General features: G+C 39.2%; 1 protein-coding gene and 1 pseudogene across 1 annotated transcript in view; one reads left to right on the forward strand and one right to left on the reverse strand.

Annotated features, from left to right (window-relative positions):
- The window catches only part of RNF17 (ring finger protein 17), a 193,198-nt gene that overhangs the window by 62,757 nt on the left and 105,922 nt on the right, over positions 1-24,519 (reverse strand). Inside the window, exons 19-22 of the mRNA XM_004604511.2 lie at positions 22,225-22,345; positions 5,514-5,741; positions 4,854-5,004; positions 4,606-4,724 (exon numbers count right to left, since the gene is read on the reverse strand). Of these exons, the coding sequence (XP_004604568.2) occupies positions 4,606-4,724; positions 4,854-5,004; positions 5,514-5,741; positions 22,225-22,345 (619 nt within the window). The remainder of the gene's footprint in view (positions 1-4,605; positions 4,725-4,853; positions 5,005-5,513; positions 5,742-22,224; positions 22,346-24,519) is intronic.
- Positions 12,652-21,771, forward strand: LOC129400835 (60S ribosomal protein L5-like; annotated as a pseudogene).

Below are 24,519 nucleotides of genomic sequence, written 5' to 3' on the forward strand. Positions count from 1 at the left end.
TAGCTATTTTTAAGATCTGTATTTGCTAGGGTGAAATAAATGTAATGCGTAACACCACTCCTTGTGTCAAAATCTCTCATCCCTTGGTTATCTAAAGCATATTTTCTTACAGATTTTTCAAAAAATGGTTCACAAAAGCAATATTCTCTGGGTAGTCATATCAATTTATTATAGGCTTTACACTCAAAGATCAGTTTAGCTGCACTTAAGAGTCATAACTATTTTCCCTGATTATTTTTTTAAATAAGGTTACTCTATTACTTCTACCATAAAATCATGATGACAATGAGATTTTTAAAAAATTAGTAATTTTACTAGACAATGTTTTGGAATACTAAATATGTAACAAACCCTTTCTTTTTTTCCCTAATGCTTTTTTTTTATAATTTATTTATTTTTAATTAGAGAATCACCGTGAGGGTACAGTTACAGATTTATACACTTTTGTGCTTATACTTCCCTCATACAAAGTTCGGGAACCCATCCCTTCACCAGTGCCCATTCTCCACCACCCGTAAACCCGGCGTCCCTCCCACCCTCCCCAATCCCATCTCCCCCCCACCCCACCCTGCCACTGTGGCAGGGCATTCCCTTCTGTTCTCTCTCTCTAATTAGCTGTTGTGGTTTGCAATAAAGGTGTTGAGTGGCCTCTGTGCTCAGTCTCTAGCCCTCATTCAGCCCGCAACTCCCTTCCCCCACATGGCCTTCGACTACAATGTAGTTGGTGATCGCTTCTCTGAGTTGCCCTTTCCCCGGAACGTGAGGCCAGCCGCGAAGCCATGGGGTCAACCTCCTGGTACTTATTTCTACAGTTCTTGGGTATTAGTCTCCCACTCTGATATTCTATATACCATAGATGAGTGCAGTCTTTCTATGTCTGTCTCTCTCTTTCTGACTCATTTCACTCAGCATGAAACTTTTCATGCCCATCCACTTAACTACAAAATTCTTGACTTCCTTTTTTCTAACAGCTGCATAGTATTCCATTGTATAGATGTACCAAAGTTTCCTCAACCAGTCATCCGTTTTGGGGCATTCGGGTTTTTTCCAGATTCTGGCTATTGTAAACAGTGCTGCGATGAACATACATGTGCAGATGTTGTCTCAATTGTACTTTTTTGCCTCTCTGGGATATATTCCCAGCAGTGGTATTGCTGGGTCAAATGGGAGCTCAACCTCTAGTTTTCTGAGAATCGTCCATACTGTTTTCCAAAAGGGCTGAACTAGCCGGCATTCCCACCAGCAGTGTAGAAGGGTCCCTTTCTCCCCACATCCTCTCCAACAGCGGTTGCTTTTGTTCTTTTGGATGTGTGCCAGTCTCTGTGGTGTGAGGTGGTATCTCATGGTTGTTTTGATCTGCATCTCTCTGATGATTAGTGATGCAGAGCACTTTTTCATGTGCCTTTTGGCCATTCGTATTTCTTCCTTGGTAAAGTTTCTGTTCAGTTCTTCACCCCATTTTTTGATGGGGTTGGATGTTTTCTTTTTGTAGAGTTCAACCAGTGCTTTATATACCATTGATATCAACCCCTTATCTGATGGGTATTGTGTAAATATCCTTTCCCATTCTGTGGATAGTCTTTGTATTCTGGTCACTGTATATCTTGCGGTGCAGAAGCTTTTTAGTTTAATGTAGTCCCATTTGTTGATCTCTGTTTTTACTAGATTGCTTAGTTCCGTGTCACGTTTGAAGATACCTTTATCTTCGATATCGTGGAGGGTTTTGCCGACCTTGTCTTCAATGTACCTTATGGTTTGTGGTCTAATGCAGACGACATGATACTATATCTAGAGAAGCCTAAAACCTCTACTAAGAAACTCTTAGAAACAATAGACTTATACAGTAAAGTTGCAGGCTACAAAATCAATACCCAAAAATCCATGGCCTTCATATATGCAAACAATGAGGCAGAGGAAAGGGACATGAAAAAAGCAATCCCATTCACAATCGTGCCCCAGAAAATCAAGTACCTCGGAATCAGCTTAACCAAGGAAGTAAAAGACCTTTACAAAGAAATCCCTAATGCTTTTTTAAAGAGCCATGATTTGGGGGGCTGGAACAATAGCACAGCAGGTAGGGCGTTTGTCTTGCATGCCGCTGACCTGGGTTCGATTGCCAGTATGCCATATGGTCTCATGAGCACCTCCAGGGGTAATTCCTGAGTGCAGAGCCAGGAGTCATCCCTGTGCATCCCTGCGTGTGACCCAAAAAGCCAAAAAAAAAAAAAACGGAGCCATGATTTACAAACTAACTGAAAGTTTTAGTTCAAGCATACAATAATTTAGCACCTATCCCTCTCTAGTGTCAACTTCCCAATCCCACTCCACCTCCACCTGTCAACCTGATAGACACATTACAAAGTTCAGTGGTTGCCACTTAAATCTCATTTTTGTAGTTCTGCAAAAATCTGTGTTTTGGGATAATCACGAATCACGAAATCCCGTTGTCGAGTTGCCTGAGCGGTCTCAGTGACCTCTACATTCGTCCTATCCCTGAGATTTTAGAAGCCTCTCTCTTCTCAGCCTTCCCAACGATGCCACATTGGAGGCTCTTTCAGGGTCAGGGGAATGATATTCAGCTGGTTACTGGCTTTCGCACATGGATACACCATGGGAAGCTTGCGAAGCTGTCCCATGTGGACAGGAAGCTCTTAGTAGCTTGCTATTTTCTCCCAGAGGGAAAAGTAGGTTATAAGCTATTCGCTTCTGGAGCTTGCTTTTAAGTCTCTGGATGTTGGCCTTTGATGGGATTACACATACCTGGGTTCCTCTGCCAGCACCTTCATGCGTGAGGCTCGTCCGAACGTGTTTCACTCATATCACTGGTTATAACTGGAGCCCTGATGCCCGTTAGCCCATTACTTCTAGTTCTCTTCTTCCCTATTGATTTCTTTCCTTCTGTCTGCCTCCTATCTAAACACTGGGGTCAAGGATGACGTAAGCATCTCCTTTTACTACAATACTTTCCTCATCCAGTAGTCCAGATTCCACAGATAAGATCATCCTGTGTTTTTCTTTCTTCCTCTGGATTACTTCATTCAACATGGTATCTTCCAGTTCCAACCATTTTGCAGCAAACTGCATGATTTCATCATTCCTTGCAGCTGCATAGTTTTCTACTGTGTATATATACCACGTCTTCATAAACCATTTACCTATCATTGGACACCTAGGTTGATTCCTTGTCTTAGCTATTGTATTGAGTACAGCAATGGTGTGCATATGTCCTTTGAGAGAGTATTTTTAGGTGCTGGGGATAGATGCCAAGAAGTGGAATTGCTGGGTCATATGGCAGTTCAATTGTAAGTTTACTGAGAACTCTCCATACTATTTTTCACAGGGGTTGTACTAGACAACATTCCCATCAGAAATGAATAAATAAGTTTCTTTACACCATATCCCGCCAACAATGCTTATTCCTTCTATTTTTGATGTGCGCCATCCTCAGGTGGTATGAGATAGTATCTCATTGTTGCCTTGATTTGGATTTCTCTGATAAGTGATACTGAGCATTTTCGCATGTTCCTATAGGCCATTTGATTGCCTTCCTCTGAGAAGTGTCTATTCATTTCCTCTCCCCATTTGTCAGTAGAGTTTTTGAATTTCTTTTTAGTTATCTTTGGGAGTATTTTATATATCCTCAATATCAAATCTTTATCTAATGTGGTGACTGCAAATTTTTTTCCCCATTCACAATGAGACCTTTTGACTTACTTTAAATAGTCATTTTAGGAACAGGTTCTTCAATTGCAATGTTTAGTATTTTTCTTTAGTTCTTTTTGGTTTTCTTCTTGAGAGTCAGTCCTATTAAATATGTTATTTTTTGGTCTATTTTAGAAACCTTTTATTTTCTTTTGAAATCCTGTATCCATGATATATCACAACTACTTGTTTGACGAAGGGAGAAACTTTGCTACCTATTTTTGCTTAGAGTGACTTGTGTGATATTTATTTCTGCTTTGCAAGTTAATGTCTTTATGATAGGATTACAGGAGGCTCACAAGGTATTTTATACTATTTCCCCAGTTTTTTCTTTTTGGTGATTTATACATTTGTAATTTTTCAAAAAATTATAAGTTCTTGAAATATCTTTTATTTCTATGTTTGTCAGGTTTCTTTTTGGGAGGGGTTTTGTGTGCATGTGTACGCGTGCATGCGTGCGTGTGTGTGTGTGTGTGTGTGTGTGTGTGTGTTTGGGGGGGTTAGAGGGGGCATACCTGGAGGTGCTCAGGACTTACTCCTACTCTATGCTCACGAATCCCGGCAGTGCTCAACAACCGCGTGAGATGCTAAGGATAGAATCAAGGTAGCCTGTGTGCAAGGAAAGCACCATACTTGCTGTCCTGGTCCCATTCTTCAATTTTAAAATATCAGTTTGAATTCCACTTACATACCTCCTTACATCACCAATCTTTATTTCCTTAAAACAATTCACTAAAATTTATATGCTTCATATTTTTATCTTTTACCTTTTTTCATCTCTTAAAATCAACTACATTTTATAAAATTTCAGAATGCTAGTGGAATTAAAACTGATAATAACCCATCAAAAATGGTTAAGACAAAATAACACTCAATAATTAAAAGTTAGTTAAAAAAAACTACCTTATATCAACAAGAGAGCATTCCAAGGATAATCTTCCCATTGCTTTTAGGTTTTCTTGAAGTTGTCTTAAGTCGTTAGTATTCACTATTAGCTCAACACCCACATCATAGAGCAAGACCTATGAAAACAATAACTTTTAAGTCTGTGGAAAATAATTTTGTAAATGGAAAGAAATGTATTAAATAACTCCAGGAAATAATATAAAATATACTCATTTTAATTACTGCATTTTACACTCTGCATTTACCTCTACCAATGTGTCTGTAATCATTCTGATGATCTGACCTCTTCGCCACTGATTTTTATCTGGAACTTTAACAGCACAATGCATATCATTTTCCCACTTGATGGGTTCCCATTTTGAGTTTTCATAAGCAGCTACCATCTTTTCTTCTAAACTATATAAGGGAAAAAAGGTTGTAATTTCCTAAACCTTTACATACAATTCTATGTTCTACTGTTTCCCCTTATTTTACTCTAAACTGAATACCTTTTTCTCTTTAAATATCCAAGCATATTTTTATTGTAGAGTTTTTGAAGCAGCTCTTTCCCCAAATACTTCAGGACTTACTCGCTATTTCCATCTTCAAGATCTATTTACAATATGACTATTTCAAAAAAAATCTCTGTCCCCAACTGCTTTTCTGTTTTCTCTGTATCTTTATTACCATCTGTGTAATAATTTTTTTCATTGTCTCCCATTCTAATTTTAGTCCATGATAGCAAAGTCATACCATTATATGCGCAATAACTAAAATCATGGCTGTCAAGTTTAAAGTGCTCAATAAATATTTGTGGAATGAATACATGCTAGTTAGGTAAAATAACTAGTAAATAGCATACTATTTATGCCTTCCAGTTATTACTAATATAGAAAAAATCTGTAAGTCATTTTTTTCTATTATACCTATGAAGTAAATTTTCTGTTAATAACCACTGAACATAAATCTTCTCTGGAGATATTACATTGCAAATATGCACAGGCAGTTCCTTATTATAAAGAGATTGGAGGTTCTCAGTAGGGAGAGATTTTGCAGACACAGGATTTAAGTTGTTTACTTCATTAGAAATAATTTCTTCTGGAGAAGGATCCCATACTTCAATATCCTTTTTGGAATTATTTTTTGGGGTATATCTGAAAAATAACAGCATTAAAAAAATGAAAAGTTTGCAAAATTTATGTTTGCATTTGCATACACCTACATAGAAGAGTTTTGTTTTTGATTTTTGAGTTACAGCTATTGGTACCTGGACACTATTCCCAGTTCTGTGTTTGGAAGACAAAGGAATGCCTTAGATCAAACCAGACATCCTACAGCAAAGCAGGCACTCAGCTTGATGAGCTACCTCTCTAGTCCCTGGAGGCGAATGAGTTTTATCTACGATTCACTGCTTCCTACCTTTGAAATTAATGAAAAAATGTAGTATTGTTAAATAGGAATTCTTAACTACAACTAAAATGAACACAAAAAGAAAACCTGAAAATAAGTTTTTACTTAAAAAGTAGCTTAGTTGGGTACCCAATGATTGTATGACTGAAATGAAAGCATGAAAGTTTGTTAGCCTGTAACTGTATCTCATGGTGATTCATTAATAAAAAATTGAAAAAAAAAGCGCTTAGTGATATCCAAATCAGCTCAGAGTGGGGGTGGGTATAGGGACACACCCGCCCCAGCAGAGCCCTGGCAGCTGAAAACCTCCAAAACTCAATTGCTGCCATGACCACGGCAGATATCCACAGGTTCAGATGAGTCTCATCTGTGAGTGAATCTGTTGAAAAAATTCATGTATGTCGGTTTTGTGAACATAACCTTCAGGCTTTCACAGAGTTGGGAATGGGCTACTTCCCTTTATCTCTTAGCTTCCAGGAGCCTCGGAGTACACACCTCTGAGGTCATATAAGCTCATTAATGGCCATGATCCAGAGACTCACAAATAAATCTTGGAAGAGAGCAACAAGTTGCAGAGATGCCTCTGGACCCCAAAGTCACTATACAGTTAAAAATTTAACTCCATCTATATCACCCCATTCAAAATTTTAGAAATCCTGGAGCAACATCTCATACTCATCACTGATATATCAGGAGAAGCACACCACCATTGGATAAGGTGTAAAGTACAAGGCAACTGATCTTGATTAAAAAAAAATCACTCCTGGCTCTGTGCTCAGGGATCACTTCTGGCAGGATTTAGGGAACTATATATGAGGTGTCAGAGTGTCAGAGATGTCACTATTACTCTGGGCCCTCCCACGATTTTATTCTTGTATTAACTTCCAAGCCTCACGCATGAGTGAAGTCCCACACAAAACCCAGGTAATGTGGAACTTTATGATCTTGGACTCTGGGCTCAATGGGACCCGGGAGCAGAGATCCTCTGCCTGCTTCCCCCAGTCTCAGGTGACCCAGGGTCACCCATAAGCCACCTCCTACTAGCGCTGGATAATCTCATTGGCCACCCTCCAGAACTCATGGCTGCTTCTCCTGGAAGGGAGCATGAAATGAGGCCCCCATAACCATGCCACCGGACTCTGAACCAGGCTGTTTTCGCTCAGGGCGCCCCGCGGGTGGGGTGGGTGAGAGCCCTCCCCACCACAAGGGACCCAGCCCTGGCAGCCGACCCCCACTACCCAACCACTGCCCCGCTCCAGGCCGCTTTCCACACACTCTCAGGCCGAGCCTCACACATGAGTGAACATATTCCTGGACCATGAGGCCGCCACACATCATCATAGAGGGAAATAAATATATATGCCTCTCAGAGAGCCCAGCAAGCTACCAAGAGTATCCTGCCCACACAGCAGAGCCTGGAAAGCTCCCCGTGACATATTCAATATGCCAAAAACAGTAACAATAACAGGTCTTATTCCTCTGAACCTGAAAGGAGCCCCCAATCATTGGGAAAGACAAGTAAGGAGAGAATGCTAAAATCTCAGGGCTGGGACGAATGGAGCTATTACTGGCACCTGCTCGAGTAAATCAATGAACAATGGGATGACAGTAATACAGTGATATATTTGCACACAAGGATCCCTGTAACAGCATGGTAGTAAAATCTCTTATTACAAGGGCATAATGGCTCCAGGCTGAGATATAAAAATCTTCACACATTTTCTTCTAAGGCACCTTTTTGGGATCATTTTTAGTGAATTATTCATAACAATCAATGCAAAATAAATTATTTAAGGCCTGTTATTGGGGCAGGCTTGGGTGGTGTTGCAAAAGTTCAAAATATCGGTGGTGGGAAGGTGTAATGGTGTTGAGCTTAGTGTTGTAGTATTGAATGTAATAAGTTACTGTGAACAACTTTAAAAAAATTAAAAATAACAGCATGGAAGATATCATACTGAGTTAAATGAGTCTGTGAAAGAGGGACAGAAGGACGTAGTGATTTCACTCATTTGTTAGATATAAAGAAACAGGTGAATAATACCCCAAACTTAGTGAAAGCTTGTCACAATGGGGAGAGGACAGAGAAGGGAACACTATGGTGATGATAGTGGTAAATGATCACTCTGGACAAGAACTGGGTGCTGAAAGGAGGTAAAGTAATAATACACAATATCCTTTAGGTAATAGTATTTATTGTAAACCACAGGGGTAAAAAGTGTTTGCCATAGAAGCAAACTGGGAGGAGAGTGTGAAAGGAAAACCGGGGACACTGGTGAAGGGATGGTTGCTCAAATACTGTATAACTGAAACTCAATCATAAACAATTTTGTAGCATTGATTCTCATAGTAATTCAATTAAAAAAATTAGCTGGGAAGAGTGCCCTTGAATCCTGGGTGAGTACTGAATGGCTGGATTTTGAATATAGATCTGTATCAGCCCAGAGGACCACCCCTCCAGACCCTATACCTACCCGCATCCAGTAATCCTACTGATCAGGTAGCCCTGTCCCCAGTCTATCCAACCCAGCTTGGGATGAAGAGCTGTCAGTTGAGTATTTAGATCTCTAACCCTATGTTATTATTTTTTTTAGCTACACCCTGTGGTGTTCAGGACTTATTCCTGGCTCTGAACTTAGGGATCACTCCTCACTGGCTTGGGGGACCATACAGGGTGCTGGGGATTAAAACTGGGTCAGCTGTGTGCAAGGTAAGTGCCCTACCTGCTGTACTATCACTCCAGTCCCAGAATCCTAACTCTCTTATCTAGCTCCATTGCTAACACTCATTGAAACATGTTGGAACAATGAGAAGTTCAAGGAAATTACCTTCTAAGGATCAAAGGGACAGTTCAGGGATGTCTCTAGCCCATCAAAAACCTTGACAACGTTCAAGGATCAGGAGTCTTCATATTGCTAGAGAAAATGAAGGAAGCTCTGGAGAGGAATTCAGTCAACTCAAAGAAAAGCTGATGTAAATATTAAAAAATACACTGAAATGGAATTGGAAGAGAGAAAGAACACAGTAGCGTCACAACAGAATGCAGAAGACCAAATCAGTGATCTAGGAGACAAAACAAAGTTATCATCACAAAAGAAGAGACAACAAAAAAGCAATTTAAAAAATGGAAGAAAATGTAAAATATTAACAGAAGATGAAATACCTTCAAATCATAGGACTATCTGGAGAAGAAAATGAGAAAGAGGAAGACTAATGGAAGAGATAATAGCTGAAAACTTCCCCAATTATTGCTGGCAAAGTTGTGATTAGACACAAGAGGCCCACAGAGGCCAAAGAAAATAGACCCAAGCAGAACAATACCAAGATACATTGTAATCAAAATGGCAAGGAGCAAAGAGAGAGACAGATTATTTAAAGTGGTACAATAAGATAACCCTGGCTTTTTTAAGTTCTTAGCTTGAAGAATTGTTTTCCAGCCTTTCACTTTGAGTCTGGGTTTGCTCTGACTATTCAAATATTTTTCTTGCAGGCAGCAGAATGTTAGATTCAATTTTTAAATCCATTGTGCCACCCTGTGTCTTTTAATTGTTACGTTTAGACCACTCACATTGAGAGAGATTATTGTCATGGGGTTTTGTGCCATCTTTCTTTAGAGGACTTCTGTGTTTGTGGGGTTTGTCTTGCCTTACAGTAGCCCCTTGAGTTTTTCTTTCAATATTGGTTTTGAGTCTATGAAGGTCCTGGGCTGTTTTTCCATGAATCTGTGTATCATTCCTTTATATCCGAATGAGAGTCTAGCTGGAAAGACTTTATTTAAAAATTTAATTTTTAAATTCATGGTTAAGCCTCCATTTTGTTAATTTTTTTTAAACTGTATCTCATCATGGGTTGGAGTGATTGCACAGCATAACACAGTGACAGCACGTTGCCGACCTGGGTTTGATTCTTCTGCCCCTCTCGGAGAGCCCGGCAAGCTACCGAGAGTATCTCGCCCGCATGGCAGATCCTGGCAAGCTACCGTGGCATATTCGATATGCCAAAAACAGTAACAACAAGTCTCACAATGGAGACACTATTGGTGCCCGCTTGAGTAAATCGATGAGCAATGGGATGACAATGACAATATCTCATCATTGTCCTTGGGCCTGATTTCATTTGGTAGGTATGCTAATCTAAGGGATGCTCCTTTGTATGCAGTTTATTTCCTTGATCTTGCTGCTTTCAGTATTGTATCTCGACTATGGTGTCTGTCATTCTGATTAGGATATGTCCTTTAGTCCTTTTTATTGGGGTGTCCTTTAGGACTTCTTGGATAAAGATGTCTGCATTCTTGAGCTCTGGGACTCATTTATTTATTTATTTATTTATTTTTATGAATCACTGTGAGTTAGACCCTTAGAAAGCTGTTTGTGATTAGGTTTCAGTCATACAATGTTCAACCACTGACTGGGAATTTTTAAAAAAATTTAATTGAATCACTGTGAGATAAAGCAATACAAAGCTATTTATGATTACATTTCAGTCATACAATGTTCTAGCACCCATTCTTCCACCAGTGTAATTTCTCAGCAACAGTGTCCCCAAGTTTCCCTCCTACCCCTTCAAGTCACTCTCCACCCTCACCTGCCTCTATGGCAGGCACCTCTTTTATCTCTGACTTTAGGCATTATGGTCTGCAATACAGATGCTGAAAGTTTATCACGTATATCTCTTTACCTACTTTCAACACTCAATTCTTGTTTAAAGTGATCATTTCCAACTAGTATTGTCAAATGGACCCTTCTCTATCTTAACTACACTTCATCCCCCACACCCTTGTGATAATTCCCAACCACTGACCAGTCCTCCTGGCCCCTTTTTCCCTGGCCTTGGATATTAGTTTCATACTTTTTTTTTAATATCCCACAAATAAATGCAGTCATTCTATATCTGTATCTCTCTTTCTGACTCATTTCACTAAGCATGATACTCTACAAGTTCATCCATTTATAGGTAAATTTCATGAACTCATTTTTTCCTGACAGCTATGTAGTATTCCATTGTGTAGATGTACCATAGTTTCTTTATCCATTCATCTATTTTCAGGCACTCTGGTTGTTTCCAGATTCTTGTTATCGTGAATAGTGCTGCAATGAACACAGAAATGCAGATGGTGTTTCTGCTGTGTGTTTTCGGACCCCCAGGTTATAATCCCAGAAGTGGCATTGTAGGGTCAAATGGGAGCTCAATTTTTAGTTTCTTGAGAAATGTTCATATTGTTTTCCAAAAAGCCAGCTGCCATAATCCAGAGACTCACAAACAAATCTTGGAAGAGAACAGCACACTGCAGAGATGTCTCCGGACCCTGTGCCAGGCTGATTTCACTGGGGTGCCTTGGAGGGGAGCAGGCGTAGTCCCCAGCCTGCTCCAATGAACCCTATAGAAAAACCCAGGTATGCGGAACCAGTGACTGAAAACTCCAGGTCTTAAGAAGTCAGGAATGGGCTGCCATTTCCCATCTCCTCATTCTTCTGGTGTCCTGGCAGTCATGCCCACGAACTGCCTCCAGGTGCCATTTAAGCGCATTAAAAGCCACGATCCAGAGACTCACAAATGAATGTCGGAAGAGAGTGGCATGCTGTAGAGATGTCTTTGGGCCAGTTATTTAAAATTTCTAGAATTCCTGGAGTGTGCAGCTGCTTTTGCAGTGGTGCGACATCTCATACTATTCATAACAAGCAATCCAAAATAAATTATTTAGCATCCGCCAGTGGGTGGTGGAAAAATACAAAATAATGGTGGCGGGAAGGTGTAATGGTGGTGGGATTGGTGGTGAAATATTTAATGTAATCAATTATTGTGAACAACATTATGGAAATAAAATTGAAAATTAAAAAAGAAAAAGCCACCTGAGAAGTTTTTAATAGTGATGTCTTTAACTGTTACTATCTCATTGCCTCCCTGTCCCTCTGGGACTTCGATGATTCTTATGTTGTTCCTCTTGAATTCATCCCATAGTTCTTGTTATGCCCTTTAGTTATTTTGTAGACTTTTTCAAAACTTTGCTGTTTCCTGGAGGTTTTCTGCATCTTATTCTCAAGCTCACTGATTCTGCTTTCAACTGTTGTTGCTCTACTGTTAAGGGCACCCACTGAGTTTTTCATTTCATCTACTAAATTTTTAATTAATGCCATTTCTGTTTGTAATTTCATTATTTCTGCTTTCATTTTCTTCCGTATTTTACTGGATGTCCATTCCACTGTTTCTATGGGCTCATTAAAATCCCCACTATTTCGTCTCTGAATTCTTTATCAGAGACGATATTATGTATATGAGCATTCCTTGTTGAAGCTTTAGGGATCCCATCTTCATCCACTCCTTGTGATGGGTTTCTGCGTTATTTCCCTGTGGTGCCTATGGTACTCTGGAGGTGGTTCTTTCTATACACTATCAGAATCCCCCACCTCACTGCCTGGGAAGGATCTGGAGGAGCTTGGTGGGTGGTGGTCTCCTTTTCCCCCAAATATGGTATGGTGAACCAAGGTTGAACCAAGACGATTTGGAATACCTGAACAGAATGGGGTGGGAGGAGAGGAGAGAGGGAGGAAGGGAGGGTTATAAATGACATAATACCACTGGCGAAGAAAATAAAAACATCTTTTCTTCCCTCCAGAGGTCTGCTCAACTTGTAGTTCTGTGTCAAGCCACAAACGATGGTTTCTGTTCTGCAGGATGGAGTTTGTTAAAGTTGTCAAGAATAAGGTGTATTTCAAGAGATACCATGAAAAATTTAGAAGATGACGAGAGGACAAAATGGATACTATGCTCATAAACATTTGGTAATACAGGATAAAAATAAGTACTATGCACCAAAATACAGAACAATAGTCTGTGTAACCAACAGACATCATTTGCCAGGTTGCTTATGACTGTATAGGAGATGTGATAGTTTGTGCAGCATATGTTCATGAATTTTTAATGATGTGAATGTTGACCTGATAAATTATGCTGCAGGGTATTGTCCTGCTGCTGGTCCACAGGCTTCTCAATAGATTTGGCATGGACAAAATTTATCAAGGGTAAGTGGAAGTCACTGGAGATTAATATAATGTGGAAAGCATTGATGGACAATCTGATGAACAACCTGTTATTTGAATGCAGGACTTGTCAGAACAACTACTGGAAACAAAGTTTTTGGGGCCCCTGAAGGAGCTGTGGATGGAGGCTTTTTTTATTCCTCACAGTACCAAATGACTCCCTGGTTATGACTTTGAAGCTAAGGAATTTAATGCTGAAGTATATCAGAAACACACTATGTGGCAGAACATTACAGAGTATATACATTACCTAGTGGAAGAAGATTAAAATGCCTACAAGAAAGTTTTCTCAACATATAAAGAACAACATAACTCCAGACATGATAGAGGAGATGCAGTAGAAAGCTCATATGGCTATATATATGTATATATATATATGGTGTATATATATATAAGGTATATATATAAGGTGTATATATAAAGTGTGTGTATGTATGTGTGTGTAATATATATGAGAAGAAGAAAACTAAGAAGTTAAGAGACTGGAGCCATAGTACAGCGGGTACGGGGTTTTCCTTGCATACTGCCAACCCGGGTTTGATCTCCAGTATCTTATATGGTCCCCCAAGCACTATCAGGAGTAATTCCTGAGTGCAGAGCAAGGAGTAACCCCTGAGCAATGCCAGGTGTGACCGCAAAAGTCAAAAAAATGAGAGAAATCTTAAAATATTAGTGGGATTGTCCCAAAATATCTCTTGCTCAGAAGAAAGACTGGGTAGTTCAGAAGAAAGGAAGCTTCCTCAGAGTTCAAGACAAACTGTTGGGAGATAAAATCAAATCATTGTTTTTTTTTTTACAGAGACTTTGCAAAGACAGTAATAAACCTATTGTCCAAACAAAACCAAACAAAAATCAAACAAAAAGATCACTTTCACTGTATCACTTTCATCCCGTTGTTCATCGATTTACTGGAGCAGACATCAGTAACATCTCCATTTGGCCCAGCCCTGAGATTTTAGCAGCCTCTCCTTACCCGTCTTTCCCAATGATTGGAGGCTCTTTCAGGGTTAGGGGAGTGAGACCTGTTATTGTTACTGTTTTTGGCATATCAAATGCACCACAGGGAGCTTGCCAGGCTCTGCTGTGCAGGAATTCTAACTGTACTATATAGATAAATTTTATTGTCTTTTTGGGCCACAAGGGACTGTGCCTAGGGCTCACTCCTGGCTCTAGAGTCAGGGATCACTCCATATGAGGTGCTGGAGCTAGAACCTGGGTTGGCTGCCTGCCCACTATACTCTCTCTGCAGCCCCTAGAAAGCAGTTTTAAGAAGGCATTCAACTTCAAGATCCTCCACATTCCAACTCTGGTGGTATAATCTCTCCTTCACAGCACTCCATCTCAGGGCTACCCATATGGTCTTCAAAGTACAAACTGTGTTTATTTTGGCTTTTCTATCTTTGGAGAATTCTCCTTCGTTTAAATGATTTTACTTGGCATGCTCTTCAAGCCCGTGTTCTTCCTTGCTTGTCTCTGTATCTTTGCTTACTTCTCCTCTGGAAAAGCCTGTGTTCTCTTGAGTGTACATCTCCCTTTCTCTCCCATCACACCTTAAATAAGTTTCAATAAAACTTTCTTGCTTCACCAAAAAAAACAAAACCAAAAAAACTACCTTAACAGCAATAACAACAAACCAAGAGCCTCCACACCCAACCTTTGCCCTATTAAGGGTCCGCATTACAGCTCCCGAACTTGCTTGCAGCTCCACCACTCCAGGTGAGGCTAGTCTCCAGCGGCCATCACTGGGCTTACTCAGAACAGGAGGCAGAGCCCCTATATGCAAGCTTGGCCCAGCAGTCTCCACACCTGATTTGCGCAATAGAAACACAACAGCCCCGCAAGCGCACAGACACATACATAGTAATGCAACAGATTTATTCAGCAAATCATACACTGCTCAGTTTTACTTCCCTGTCTTTCAATGAAGACACACAGAGAAGGAAAACAGCAACCCTCAGCCTAATCCCTCAGCATCTATCAGGGGATCAAAGACTCACCCCTAGCACAGCAAAAAACCAAAATAAGACAAAACAAAACAAAAACCTGGTAAAGCAATGGGGAAAACATGATGTAGAAGCCCATCAAGTAAAAAAAGTGAAAACAGCATCCCTGAAAGCAGAAGCAACACTGACCAGCTCAATAAATCCTCAGACTATGACTTTAGTGACACCATGATGAAATATTTAATGAGCCAAAGAAATGATGGCACAGGTAGTCAGCACAGCATAAGAAACTATAGGTTGAAAAGACAAAACTACCACATCAAACATGAAGAGCCTGGAGGTGATATAGAAAACTCAGTAGAATCTCTGAACAGCAGAATAACAGCAGTTGAGCAAAAAGATCAAGGAGCTCCAACATGAGGAGGAAACTCTTTGGGTTTTTTTTGGTGGGCAAATGGTGACTTTTTTTTTTTTAGTCAATCACCATGAGTTACAGTTACAAACTTATGAACTTTCATGTTTGCATTTTATTTATATCCCTCCACCAGTGCCAAGTCCTCTCCACCAATGTTCCCCACCCCACCCCACCTCTGTGGCAGGGCATTCCCCCTTGTTCTCTCTCTCGAGGAGGAAATTCTTAAGAAACAACAGAAGGTAGAAAATGGTCTAAAGAGAAATGAAGAGCATGCCTAAGAACGATGGGATGAGTTCAAAAGAAACAACATCAAAATCATCAAAATCCAGGGAGAACAGGCAGGTAAATTTGATGAAAAAAAAGGAATAATTGATAAGAATTACCTAAAGTTGAGGAATACGGGCACCAAGATCAATGAGGCCTGAAGGGTCTCAGCAAAAGCAGACTCAAGTAGGAAAACGCCAAGATACACTGTACTCAGTGTGACAAAATTCAAAGATACAGAACATTGAAAGCAAGATACAAAACAGAGCCCTTATACAAAGTGTTGGATATCATTGGTTTGTCCTTTCCCCCTTGCCACTAGGAGCTTAGGTTTATCAGTCTCACCCATCAAAGTGCTCCCGAGTCACTCCCATTCCTTTGTTTATCTGTAACCATTTCTACCAGTTTATCTGCTCTTCCCTTAATCAAACTCTGTTAATTGGTAAGGTCAGAACTTCCTAGGACACTGAATATTATAACATTGCCTTTCTCTCCTCTTTATGCCTTTTGAATAATTTACTTTAAAGCTATGTCTTTTTTGTATAGACACAAGAAGACAATATTATGTTTTTATAACTTAAGACTTAATTGGCCTCGAATATTATTCCCTTCTGGGCATCTGCTTTCTCCACTTAAGTCTCAGTTGCCCTCAGTTCCTAGCACCCCAAAGTAGGGTCCCCGACGTGGGACGGGAAGGATCCAGGGCAAGCGGTGAGTTATGTGCTACCCTGGCATCGAGATGGACCTGGCCAAAGTGCCTAATTCTTAACTATAAGTTAAGAGCTTGATCATAGACAAATGCTGTCATGATCCAATAGTAATTATGAGACTGGGACCCTGCTAGGGATAGGAAAGACTGTTCTGGCCTGAGCACTGTAGTCTGAGATTGAGATGGCCCCAGGAGAGCAATTCTATAAGCTTTAATGCATCTCTTATTGTGTCCATACAAAATGATTAATATTATGAATTCTTATATGTTTGCTGGCTGAGGAGAAGAGAAACACATTCATGGGACTCCGCCCTTGGGTGATGGTCCTGCTGAAAGAGAATTAAGTCCTAGGAGAAGCATCCCCTGAGGGAAAGGAACCTTACCCTATTGCTGACCACACCTATGGGTAGGCCCCAACCCCCTCATGCTGTGGAGATTTAACTAGGCTGTAAGAGTGGGTTGGGGGCCAGATCCACGGGGGCAGATCCACAGATCGAGAGAGGAGCAGAGAAGGAGAATGAAGAAGCATGGGGGAGGAAGAAGCAGGAGGAGAATCAGAGGAGAATGGAGATGAGATTGGAATAAACTGTGAGTGAGACCAACCATCTTAGCTCCGTTCCGTTCCTTCACCTGCCTCGCCGCGCTCAACTTTCTTTTTATTTTTGTGTTTTACACACAAAGGAAAGCCTGTAAGATTTACAAATCTATTAAATAAGACTTTATGAGAGTATATAGGGATAGAAGACAAAAACTCAATAAACTGAACATCTAAGAATACTCTATCCAGTTAGATTATCATTTGGATTTGAAGCATCTAGAAATAAATGCGACTACACCAAATTAAAAAGTTTCTTGATGAGAAACTTGTTGGCATGGGAGGGAAGGAGGGAGAGAGGGAGAGAGGTGAGAGAGAGAAGCGGGAGAGAGGAGAGAGAGAGAGAGAGAGAGAGAGAGAGAGAGAGAGAGAGAGAGAGAGAGAGAGAGAGAGAAAGAGAGAGACCCAAATAAACCACAGGCTAAAAGACAACAAATTGAATGGAAGAAAATATTTGCACTCAACACATCAGATAAAGGTTTAATATCCAAGATATATAATGAACTCACAAACATAAACAATAAACACCAAAAAATCCTCCAAGAACACTATCAAAAAATGGAGAGTAAATAAACAGACACTTCTCTGGATATGACAGATTGATGGCAATAGGCACATGAAATTTTGGTCATTCATATTTCTTCCTTGAGAAAGTTTCTGTTAATCACCCCATTTTCTGATGGGGTTGGATGTTTTCTTCTTATAGAGTTCAACCAGTGCCTTATATATCCTTGATATTAACCCCTTATCAGATAGATACTGGGTGAATATCCTCTCCCATTCTGTAGTTTGTCTTTGTATTCTGGCCACTGCATCTTTTGTGGTGCAGAAGTTTCTTAGTTTAATATAGTCCCATTTGTTTATCTCTGTTTCCACTTGCTTGGTCAGTGGTATGTCATCATTGAAGATACCTTTAGCTTCAATATCATGGAGAGTTTTGCCGACCTTGTCTTCAATGTACCTAATGGATTCTGGTCTGATGTTGAGGTCTTTAACCTATTTTGATCTGGCTTTTGTGCATGGTGTTAGGTTGAGGTCCAAGCCCATTTTTTCGCATGTGGTTGTCTAGTTATGCCAGCACCATTTGTTAAAAAGGCTTTCCTTGCTCCACTTCACATTTCTTGGTCCCTTATCAAAGATTAGATGTTCAATCATGAAAGCTTTTTAACTGTATCTCACAGAAATTCGATAAAAAAAAACTGAACAGATACATAGTTATGAAGAGGAACATTCATGGGATTAGCTGGGTATCCTTGATTATAACTGATGGGTGATACATTCTGCTAGCTGATCAAACCACTATCAAGAATGCATAATGATTTCCCTTTAAATTCAATACTCTGCTGCCTACCCAACACAGCTGCCCCAAGTTTTCTAATTGTGAGTGTGCTTTAATAAAATATGTTTTCCTTTTGCTCCTGACTTTGGTAAAATCAGATAGAAAATAGCCAATTTGTGTGGAGCTGCTGACAGCATATTACTTAATATTAATTAAAACACTTAATAGTAGCAAAGGGATCCTAGAATCAATGTTGTCACTCCTATCATTAGTGATGTTAGGATTGTGAGCAGTCCTATATCATTATCATTATATCATTATATATTACATATATAACATTATTTTATATTACATATAACTATATATAATCATTATATCTATATCATTAGTGATATAACTGGCTAACTGCATAACTCAAAGAACACAATGCTAAGAACTGTATCTCTAAGTTCTGACAATGTAACTAATTTATTGTATGGTTTATGTATTCTTGTAAAAATATTAACATCTAATAGTGAGGTGACAGGTGCATTGTGTGTTCTGCTTTTGGTATTAAATGAATTTTGAGTATTAATTTCTTGAGTTGTTTAAAACAAAGGGAAATATAACATTTAAATATAGTTTTATCATGATCCACAAAGAGAGAACTGGTAAGATAAATTCCACTTAGATTCAAGAAAACTATACTCTGTGAAAGTCAATGTCTGAAAATATTTGCAAGAGACCAGTGATATAGGAATATTTCCCAAAACATACAAAGTACTAAAATGCAATGATAACCCAATTTAAAACTGAGCCCAAACTTTAAAATTTGCCTCCCCAAGAAAAAAACAGAGATGGTAAAGAGCATTAGGAAAGATTCTCTACATTGTAGGTCTGTGGGGCACTAAATATTGAAACAAAAAAAGTTACTATGACAACAGTATCTATTCCTATGGTCAAAATCTGGAGCTGACAACACAAAATGGTAGAAAGGAAAGCCTCATTCATTTTTGGTGTAAAAACAAAATGATCCTATTACTTTAGGTGGTAATTTGGTTATTTGTTACCATACTAAACATACTTCTACCATAGGATACAGCAACCACACTCCCGAGGGAACTGTAAACTATGTCCAGGGTCAGAGAGATTGTACAGGGGTTAAGGCAATTGCCTGGACATAGCAACTCTTTTTTTATCCTTGGCATTGGATGTGATCCCCAAGCACTTCCAAAAGTGATCTCTGAGAACAGAACTGGGAATAAATCCAAATACCACTGGGTGTGGCCCCACCGCCACCCTCATCCAAGGGGGGAAAAAAGAGAAAACTATGTCCAGACATGAATAACAGAGCAGTCGAACTCAAGAGCAACCAATATGTCTCAGAGTTACACAACGAAATATTACTCAGTACTTAGAAGAAACAAGCTGTCCAGCCATAAAGGTAACATACTATATAAGGAGGACACAGATAGAAAGACAATTGCAAAACTAAAAGAATTTGTATCTAGAATATATAAAGAAAACTAACATTTCAATGACAGTCACTGTCTCTGTCATCCAATTGCTCATCGATTTGCTCGAGTGGGCACCAGTATGTCTCCATTGTGAGACTTCTTACTGTTTTTGGCATGTTGAATACACCACGAGTAGCTTGCCAGGCTTTTGCCATGCGGGAAAGATACTCTCGGTAGCTTACCAGGCTCTCTGAGAGGGGTGAAGGAATCAAACCTGGGTCGATCGTGTGCAAGGCAAATGCCTTACTGCTGTGCTATGTATTTAAAAGGGAAAATGCAAAGAGACATGGACCAAAGAAATTCTATACACAGCAAATAACTACAAGAAAGCATTTCCACTAGCAGTGAAGGGAAGCTTATTACAAAATCCCCACCAAAACTAGTTGTTTCCACTATTCTTATGTATGGCATTCTCAGAGATTACTCCTGTCAATGCTCTAGGGATGACATGAAGTGCTGGGAATAGAACTGGGGCTGGCTGAGTGCAATGTAACTGCCTTATCTCCCCAGTTCATATCTGTGTTTCATATTGCTAAAATGCTGATTAATTTATATCTTAGGTATTTACTGAAGAGTGTATGTGTATATGTATATATATACACACTATATGTATACACACAACATACACACAAAGACCTGTATATGAATGTTTGCAATTTATTCATAAAATTTTCCTGAACAGAAAATAATCCAAATGCTCAACAATTGGTCAGGGAATGTATGTTATTGTGATGAATCTGGTGAATAATAAAAACTGACCAAATAAGGAATACTCGTGAGCAATAAAACTGATACATGCAACAAAATGGGAGAATCCCAAAAAAGCATGATAAATGGGAAAATAAATCAAATATCTAAGCAACACACTATCTGACCTCATTAACATGAAGTCACAGGAGAGTCAAAATTACACACAGAAATTAGATCATTAGATGCCAAGGTACTGTGTGGAGAGAGGGGGACTGATTCTAAGGGAAACTTTTGGTCTAAGTTTAGCTCTTCAGCTCTATGAATGTTATCAAAACTCCTAACTATGCACCTAAAAAAACATGAATTTTTATTGTACATCTCAATAATCCTGACTTAAAAATAAACGAAGCATATATTTAAGTGTTTTTCTTTATTTCCTCCCCTCTCTTAAGCTTTTTTTTTTTCTTTTTGGGTCACGACACCCGGCAATGCATGGGGGTCACTCCTGGCTCATACACTCAGGAATTGCTCCTGGCAGTGCTCAGGGGACCATATAAGATGCTGGGAATTGAACTCAGGTTGGCCAAGTGCAAGGCAAATGCCCTACCCGCTGTGCTATCACTACAGCTCAATTTTTTTCCTTTCTTTTTGTTACAGGCTTTTTTAACCACTAGCTTGTCCTGGGTAAAATTAGCACAGTGACTCAAGTATGGTTCTTTTTTAAAAAGTCTATCTTGACCAAAAGAAAAAAATCATATTTAGAAAGTGGGCTACTCTACCACTAGGCTTATTCTCTACGACCCCCCCATTTCATGCTTAACTCTCTTCTTTTTTTTTTCTTTTAAAAAAATTATTTATTTTTTAATTAGTGAGTCACCGTGAGGGTACAGTTACAGATTTACACATTTTTGTGCTTGTGTTTCCTTCATACAGTGTTCACGAACCCACCCCTCCACCAGTGCCCGTTCTCCACCACCAATAAATGCCTTCCACCATCCAACCCATCTCCCCCCACCCCACCCCACCCTGGCTCTGTGGCAGGGTATTCCCTTATGTTCTCTCTCTCTCTCTCTCTCTCTCTCTCTCTCCAATTGGGTGTTGTGGTTTGCAATAGGGGTATTGAGTGGCCATTGTGTTCAGTCTCTAGTCTGCTTTCAGCACGCATCTCCCTTCCCATGCGTGGTCTCCAACCAATTTTACTTGGTGTTCCCTTCTCTATCTAACCTGCCTTTTTTCCCCAGCATGTGAGATCAGCTTCCAAGCCATGGAGCCAACTTTCTGGTACTTATTTCTACTATTCTTGGATATTAGGCTCCTACTCTTTAACTCTCTTCTTAAACAGGAACTAAAGGCTGCCTAGGAGGCATTCTACAGAGAAGATGCCAGTCTCCTTTACTTAGAAATATTTTGGTTTTGGGCTCCTTCTGGTAGTGTTTAATAGACCATGAAGTGCATGCGTGTGTGTGTGTGTGTGTGTGTGTGTGTGTGTGTGTGTTTATGTGTGTTAAACCCAGCCTCCTGTGAACAAAATGGTTTTCAGACCTTTGAACAATATTTTCCTTCAATTTCTAGTAGTCATTCTCTTGGCTTCAAAAATTTTAAGATGAGGGAAGACCATTCTACTCTTCCTGAGACTAAAGATGCCATTTGTTATTCCCTCCATCTTTTTGGACTCCCAACAGAGAAAAATTCCCCAGATTTGTGGATGTAGATATCTAATGGAACACAATAGAACAACTTCTCTTCTTGTGACCAAATATTACAAAAGGACTTAAATAAAGCCACTATACAGTTTCACTTACCCTACTTCATAAGATGCTAGGCCTTCTTTGACTAGCTGGTCATTAATACTAGTAGGAGTCATCTCAGGAACACCAGGAGAATCAAAAAGTTCTACTACGAGCACATTATCTTCTGTAATTTCTGCAGAATCATTAATATTACAGTTTAAGGAAAAAATAAGTTATAAATATACTAAATGAGTCAATTAAAAATTGGAAATTATTACACATAGATGAGGATTTTGTTGACTGATGTTCAGTCTCTTGGGGAAAACATTTTGCTGAAATGTAATTGTATTGTCCATCATATTTGCAAGCTAATATTTTAAGTTATTGAGTAATGTTTTTAAAGAGGTTAAAAGTTATATCAGAAAAAACAAAAACTCATATATATTCACTGAAGTATTCTGTTGTGATTTTAAAGTGTCTTATCAAATTCAATCAAGTTCCAGAGATCAAAAGAAATGAATGAGTTCATTCAGGCCAGAGATTATTTGAGAAGGTTTGCAGTTTTTAAAAGAATAGCACAAAGAGAACCATACAATAACTGAAAAAAAGATGAATATATTTTATCATTTGGAAATGCACAAGATCACTTTATGTTTACACCTTTAGACAAAAGTTGGTAGCTGCTACTCAGAATTTTAATTTGAAATAAAGACAAACCATTAACAAGCATTAACACTGGTAAAGGTTTTGGTATCCATCTCAGAGAAGTCAGATATAAGGATGTAATTTTTATAATTACATTTTACTTAAGAAGAATTATTTTTTCAGAACTTTGTTTCAATGAACTGAATACATTATCATAGAGATGTTGTCTTCTTTTAAGGTTACACGACCCTGAGCAGCTATATCCAAGTTTCAGTTTCCTTGAAACAAAATAGGTGAATAATCATACGGTAGTTGGATTCATTTAATGGTAGTATGGTAAGAGTGAGAACTATTGGATAGAGTTGATTGTCACATGATCCTATATATATTGCACTAATAGGAAGCTCAATACATGCATGGTTATGGTTGTGGAAAGTTAACAATATCCACATGGAAAACATATTCTTAATATATCTAGACACTTCAAACTGGAACAGTATAAAACATATACTGCATACTTATTAAATCCCCTGGGAAATTTTGAGGAAGTAGCTCTACACCATTACCATCCCAAAGTGGAATGTATGACTATTCACTGTAGGGGAGGTAAAGGTCAAAAACAATTTCATATGAGTTCTAATCAGGTTTTGCCATTAAAACTTTGATTTTTCAGAAATTTTGCAGCTACAAAATAGGTTAACAGAAATCTGTGTCTTAGTCTCTCTCTCTCTTTTTTTTTTTTTGCTTTTTGGGTCACACCCAGCAATACACAGGGGTTACTCCTGGCTCTGCACTCAGGAATTACTCCTGGTGGTGCTGGGGGACCATATGGGATGCTGGGAATCGAACCTGGGTCGGCCGCGTGCACGGCAAATGCCCTACCCGCTGTGCTATCACTCCAGCCCCTGTGTCTTAGTCTCAAACTGTTCCAAAAGAAATAACTTTTCCCAAAGTATGCTAAAAATATGCTGTTGAAATTAAGTCAAATCATCATCATCATCATCATCATCATCATCATCATCATCATCATCATCCTGTTGATCGTTGAATTTCTTGAGCGGTCTCAGTAACATCTCCATTCGTCCTAGCCTTAAGGTTTTAGAAGCCTCTCTTTACTTGTCCTTCCCAATGGTGCCGCATTGGAGGCTTTTTCAGGGTCAGGGGAATGAGACTCAGCATTGTTACTGGTTTTGGCATATGAATACACTATGGGGAGTTTTCGAGGCTCTCCCACATGGGCAGGAAACTCTCAGTAGCTTGTGGGTTCTCCCAGAGGGAGAACTAGGCTATAAGATGTTGCGTGGCCCCAAAGTCAAATAAAACAAAATAAGACAAGATTTTATTAATCTTGTCTCACTTCCTCTTACTTTCCTGCAAAATAATCATACCCAAACCAGAGCTAGGGCCCCAGGAAAACAAAGCAAACAGAAATAAAATAAGTGACTTTCTGACTTCATCACTTTTTAAGTCATCATGTATTCACGGTGACTTCATTTTCAAGGCTAACTATGCCTTGTGTTCTGACTTCAGGTATTAAAAGACTCTAAGGAAACTGTTATTTCACTGTATCTAATTCTCAATAAATGTTCATTCTCAGTATTAGTGATGATGAATTTTTGCTGAAACCTGGAAATGGTGTTATTTTTATATAATTTTTTTGTAAGGACATAAGTGTATCAATGTATTACTGTCATCCTGTTGTTCATTGATTTGCTTGAGCGG

This window comes from Sorex araneus, chromosome 1 (genome assembly GCF_027595985.1).
Source record: "Sorex araneus isolate mSorAra2 chromosome 1, mSorAra2.pri, whole genome shotgun sequence".
NCBI lineage: Eukaryota > Metazoa > Chordata > Mammalia > Eulipotyphla > Soricidae > Sorex > Sorex araneus.